We start from the raw sequence: 6,125 nt of genomic DNA, 5'->3' as shown, positions 1-6,125 counted from the left end.
ATAAAATCTCAAAAGATTATGAAACACAGGGAAAACTATAGATCGATAATTATTGGAATGTATGATCAATAGAAATTTTTTGCCCGCACCTCGCGTGGCGATTAATGGCCATGATCAAGGAATTACTACTTGCGTTCACACGATTATTAAAACTAAAAACAGATTTTCTAATGAATTCATCAAAGGATGGGACGTCATTTAAGACAAACATCATGCTTGCACTACAATGTCTAGGCTGCTTTAGCAGCAAACGTAAGGCATTGTTATAACATACTTTCAGTGATCTCAGAGTGCTCTTATTATATCTACACCATAAGGTTGAACAGTACATGCTGACACAGTAACTTTTAAATAGATAACATTTAGTCGTAGTAGAACATTTACCAAACTTTCTATTTAGGGAGTTGGCCCTAATGCAAATAGATCGATATTGACGTTTGATCTCACTTTCATCACTCAGATTATTACTTATCACATGGCCAAGATAGGTTATTGAATTATCAACGTTTAGAGGTGCCCCATTTAAGGTCATAATTATGTGGAACACCTTTGAGGTTGCGGACTTTCGGGCAAAATAGCAAGCATTTGGATTTGGTTTCATTAAAAGTAATATCATGGTCACTAGCAAAACCTTCACAGAGTCCAATTAGGCTTTGTAAGCCAGCTACTGACGGAGCCAAAAAAACCAAGTCATCGGCAAAGCTTAGGCAATTCAGTTTAAGACTGTTAATTTCACAACCTTCTTTTGACTTAGTCAGTTCAACAGTTAACGGATCAGTGTACACATTGTAAAGTAGAGGGGACATAATGCCTCCCTGGCGAACCCCATTACAGTGAAAGAATCGGAAACGGAACTACCCCACCTGACAACAAATTCCTGATTCCTATACCATGACCTCAGTATCTTAACTATAGGTGAAGCGGTACGCCTGTCAATTAAGGTCTTGAAAAGTGTCCAGTGGTTCACTTTATCAAAGGCTTTGCTAGCGTCCAAGAAACAGCAATAAACTGGGCTACCATGATTGTTGTAATGCTCGATAATCTGTTAAGAGCAAATATACACAATTCGGTTGAGTGACCAGATTTGAAGGCAAACTGGTTGTCATGGGAGTCCAGTGAATTGCCACAATTCTGTAACATTCAAATTATATTTTAAATTCAATATATTCGGAGAATGTTTAGCATGGAACTTGTTTTTGGAATTGGCATATGATACAAGCATCACATGTGATACACATTTTGAAATGGAGTCTCTAACTTACTGGACAAATACTGATATCAACCATCGGCATTTCTTTAAAACTCACTGAATTGCAACATTACAATTGAAAGCTTCTTTCCACATTCCATTTAATTAAATTCACCTTAACATGATGTTCACAAACATTTTAAATTTCATATATATTATTGAAGCAGTGTAGTTTAAATATAGTGCACAATTTGTTTCCCTGAGAAAACTCCTAAATTTACTAGTTTAGAATAGAAGGCTAAACCACTATAGCTCTCATTATTAAGCCCACCTATAAGCCTGTGTTCACAGATGGGCTTATACCCGAGACAATATGGTAACTAGAAACCAGGAGGAGGTAAGACAGGAACGTTCGATTTAAACCCTGGAGATGGTCCAGAAGTTTTGTCTAAAAAGATATCAGATGAAGTATTGTCTGTTTCTGATTTCTTTTCTATTATGCTATATGCTATGTCCTTTAGCCCACAACTTACTGGGCTTACTTTTGAATCACATTTCTTTTTATTTTGAGTAAACGATGTTGACGAAGAATCGTTTTTATCACTTTTGATCAATTTCTTTGGTTCGCCATCTGAATGTTGTTGTCTTTGAAAATGATTTCTACTTCTGTAATTTTGATGATCAGATTGTTTGTCTTTGTTACTTTGCTTATCACTCTTCAATTGTTCATTATGTTTTAATTCATCATCATTACAATTGTTTTTTTCAACTTTGTCACTAGTACTGCTTGTTTTATTTAGTAGATGACCGCTCTTAATCTCACTAGATATACTATGGTGTTGCTTTTCTCTTGTGGAACCACTGGATCTTGGCCGTTGACTTTTGGTACCTGGTATATGATGTTGTTGATTTCTGGTGCTTGGTCGATCATATTGTTGACCTCTGCTGCCTGGTCGATCATGATGTTGACCTCTGCTGCTTGGTCGATCATGATGTTGACCTCTGCTGCTTGATCGAACATGATGTTGACCTCTGCTGCTTGGTCGATCATGTTGACCTCTGCTGCTTGGTCGATCATGTTGACCTCTGCTGCTTGGTCGATCATGATGTTGACCTCTGCTGCTTGGTCGATCATGATGTTGACCTCTGCTGCTTGGTCGATCATGATGTTGACCTCTGCTGCTTAGTCGATCATGATGTTGACCTCTGCTGGTTGGTCGATCATGATGTTGATCTCTGCTGGTTGGTCGATCATGATGTTGATCTCTGCTGCTAGGTCGATCATGATACTGTTGACTTCTGGTGTTTGCTGTTGAACTTTCATCTGTTTCTTTAGTTGAATCTTTGACCTCACAGGGATGCTCATTTTTAGTTTCATTTGATTTGTGGCATATACTTACAGAACCAGCTTCACTATGTAGATCTTTTCTAACACTACTTGAATTCTGTTTGTCACCTGTTGTATTTTTATTTGCTGAAGGAGAATCCCATACACTTTGAAGTTTCGGATTAACACATCGAGTTGAGTTGCCACCTGAGTAAGCTTGTCGAGTTTGTTTACCATTCAAATAACTACATTCATCTTTATTACGCCAACGGCTTGTTTTTCTTTCATCAGTTCTATAGTGATTATAACTTTTCTCATATTTTTTATCGAATTGTTTAGTACGTGTTTCTTGCAAGTTCTTACTTAGTAGTGAATTATCTTGTTTGTTTCCCTCTTTTTCTAGTTTTGCATCACATTCACTTTTGTTTTTATCGTCTTTATCAGCATCACTGGCTTCCGTTTTTTTATTTATTGAACTTTCAGAGGGAATTCCAGCTCTTTTCTGATCATTTTCATCAGATAGCTGTCCAGTTGGCAACATATCACTACCTATAACATTCTCCTCATTTTTCTTTATGTCAGATTTAAATTCCTTTGTCCTTTGTCTGTTTATATCTTCATCATTTTCTTCTTTTCTGAACCTTCTTTCTTCTCTTTGATTTGTTAGTTGTCTTTCTCTATATGTGTTGCCATGTTTGTTTGCTCTTCTTGGTTTTGTTGCCTTTGTATTTCTTTCGTCACTTTCTCTATATGCTGAAGTTTTCTTATCATCATGAAGTCTCAGACTTGCTAAAGGAGCTGAAACGGTCTGAATATAAATTGAATGTTTATAGAGTTATAAAATATATTGATTGAATTGAAATATTTTAATGATACTCGGTTCTTCTTCAGTTAAAGACTGGTTTTCCAGAGGGCCCAGTTATGATGATCAGTGTGTGTGTGTACTAGTACACCGGGGTAAACCTCCTAATCGCCTCGAAAGATGTACTAGGTACTATGTACAGATTAATTTTTGAACTAAATAACTTTACTTATAATTACTAATTTTGATGGCTAGTCCAAACAACGACACAGAAAGTTTGCCAGTCAAAAATGAATGTTTGATAGTTAGTCACTTACCGTTGAAATATCCAAAAGGAACTTATTGCTTTCTGCTTCCACGTCAATGATGCCACCTTGATCAGCTTGTTTCTTGTACAATTCCTTCATCTTCTCCTGCCACTTCCTCATATTATCATCTGGTACAAACAATTCATCTTTATCAGACATCAAACCAACATGAACGTTCTGTTCACTCTGATATGATATTGGTTCTCTGCAAACTGGACAGACAATCTCTAGTTGTTTTGGTGTCTGTTGTGGCATGCTCTGTTGAATCTCAGCAATTTCTTTCTCATAATCACTGGTGCAAACATCAATATACCTTTGAAGACAACTTAGATGAAAATAATGGTAACATTCTGTTTTTGTGAAAGAATCTTCCTCCTGTTTAAACAAAATATTATCAATAAATCTCTATTTTCCATTATACTGTATGAAACACATTATAACAGATTGAGGATGTAGGCTTACAGTACCACAAATAGAAAAACTAAAACCATTTTATTGACAACAACACATACAATAAACACTGAACCTAAATACAGTAACAATTCACACAACAACCCACTTATCCACCGCCTTAGTATATATGCATAATTTAAACAAAAGTGCTTTCCCAAAGAATGTCAATATTGAATTTTATTTTTGATTTTCACATACTGTACCTGGAAACCAGTGAGACAGACAGCACAATCACAGCTTGGTGTGTTGTTGTGTGTTAGACCATCATTAGCATGCTATGAAATAAAACAACATTATTATAATAAATTAAATTTTGAAATACACTTTGAAACTTAGACTGAGAGTTAAGGTTGCTCGATTTGGTCATATTAAACACTTTTAATTTACTTATTAAACCAAAGGGAGTTAAGTATGTTTAGAGTTATCAATAAAGCTTTTGTTAAATCATATTTGTAAATCTAAACCTAATATTTTACCTGGATGAGTGAAAAAAGGACTTGATTCCCACAATTCTCAGTAGCATACTCTTCCAGTGATTTCTTTAAGCTAAAAATAAAGTTGATATTATATAATTTTACAATTATTGGCGAGTGTTAATTTTTTATAGCGCCACTCCAAAGCTCATGGTGCAGTCAAAAAAGATCAGAACAAGCAAGTTTTAAGTAATGACTTAAATCTGTCCAATGATGAGGAGTTTTTAAATGGTTCCAGAGCCTCTAGTTAGTATTACTAACAAAAAACGGTGTATTTTTGTTTAATTACAATAGTCACTTCAGTCTATTTACTATTTGAATTTGTAAAATAAATATTCATACCCGTTTACAAACTCATCAGATATTCCTCTTGGGTTCTTGATGGTAATTTTTGGTTCTACATGTGGATACTATTAACATAATAAAAGATAACAATATTAGACTAGGATGTTATAAGGTGTAAAACAATTTGAAATATTTTGGGTTAATTTAGCCTTATATAATGTTTACATAGCCAGTGTTAAGAACACTTTAAATTGAAGTTTATATATGTTAACAAATTTACTATAAGATGCTGTTAACCATGCTCTGATGATCTGGGTAGGATTTGGATATTGTAAAGTGGTCTTAAAAGCTGTTCTTATCACTTTTTGGTATAGAGATGCAACTTACTTTGTCTGGTATCTGTAAAATGAGTGTCAAGCACACATACTGTTGCTCTGCTTGGCCTGCTGTTGCAGGATGAATCACAATTTCAAGAAATTCTGTGATTCCACTGAAATTAAGAGAAAATCAAACCATCAAAATGTTAGAGTTCAGTGGATTTACATTTTATGATTGCATAATTCAACTATAAATGCTACATTAATTTCAATCTATGAAATGAGAATGAATAATAAATAAAATGCATTTATGCATATTTAATTACCTGTTATTTTTGGTTATTTTAAGTTCATCAATGTAAATTGAATTCAAGATGTCAATTTCTTCTTGTATTAATTGATGATCTTCTTCACTAAAAAACAAAACGTCAGTAAATTCACAAATCTTATTTTATTGAAAGCATGATCATGGAGTAAAAAATTCTTTACTCCATGTTGATAAAAGTAAACTATACTCTAGGCTAGCCTACCTAGGCCTAGGGCTGGGCTAGGCTACGCCTAGAGAGAGAGACTGCTACAGATCTAGGAAGCCAAGATCCACGTATTTAAAGCCTAGGCCCTAGAGACCCTAGCCTCCCTACCATGTCATATGTAAGCCTTCCTCGACCGTCCTCTGGTCCTCATCCTTCCTTGTCGACTCACTAGCACCGACCGAGGGTATGCCTAGCTTTAAAACCTGTTAAAAGCCATTATTGTACATGATTTATAAACTATAACCACATGTAATAACCAAAACTTACTAAACTACAAGACATTACCTTTCATAACTCGCCATATTTGGTTTTTAGTACTTTTTTATCTTTGATTATTGAGAGTTGTTGTGCAATAAATTGACCCATTTTACAGTGGCGGGTATGGAACGCAATGTCGTGGCATGGCACGCCACAAAGGACAAATTCTTTATCAGGTTC

At 35.0% G+C, this 6,125-nt stretch overlaps 1 protein-coding gene across 1 annotated transcript; it reads right to left on the bottom strand.

The window, feature by feature from the left end:
• Window positions 1-455: 455 nt before the first annotated feature.
• Window positions 456-6,060, bottom strand: LOC140055687 (uncharacterized). The gene is made up of 8 exons (XM_072101053.1): window positions 5,973-6,060; window positions 5,481-5,567; window positions 5,225-5,327; window positions 4,895-4,962; window positions 4,556-4,625; window positions 4,283-4,354; window positions 3,636-4,001; window positions 456-3,324 (listed from the first exon to the last, which is right to left on the bottom strand). The coding sequence occupies exons 1-8, from the start codon at window positions 5,987-5,989 to the stop codon at window positions 1,570-1,572; spliced, it is 2,538 nt and encodes an 845-aa protein (XP_071957154.1). The 5' UTR covers window positions 5,990-6,060; the 3' UTR covers window positions 456-1,569.
• Between the last annotated feature and the right edge of the window lie 65 nt (window positions 6,061-6,125).

Source organism: Antedon mediterranea, chromosome 7 (genome assembly GCF_964355755.1).
Source record: "Antedon mediterranea chromosome 7, ecAntMedi1.1, whole genome shotgun sequence".
Classification (NCBI taxonomy): domain Eukaryota; kingdom Metazoa; phylum Echinodermata; class Crinoidea; order Comatulida; family Antedonidae; genus Antedon; species Antedon mediterranea.
This window is presented reverse-complemented; position numbering and strand designations above follow the sequence as displayed.

Bases quoted from the DNA above. Each gene is read 5' to 3' on its own strand.
- LOC140055687 (XM_072101053.1), bottom strand. The intron at 5,328-5,480 runs GTAATTAAATAT...TCTTAATTTCAG, and splicing joins AAAATAACCAAAAATAACAG to TGGAATCACAGAATTTCTTG. The intron at 4,355-4,555 runs GTAAAATATTAG...TTTATTTCATAG, and splicing joins TCCTTTTTTCACTCATCCAG to CATGCTAATGATGGTCTAAC.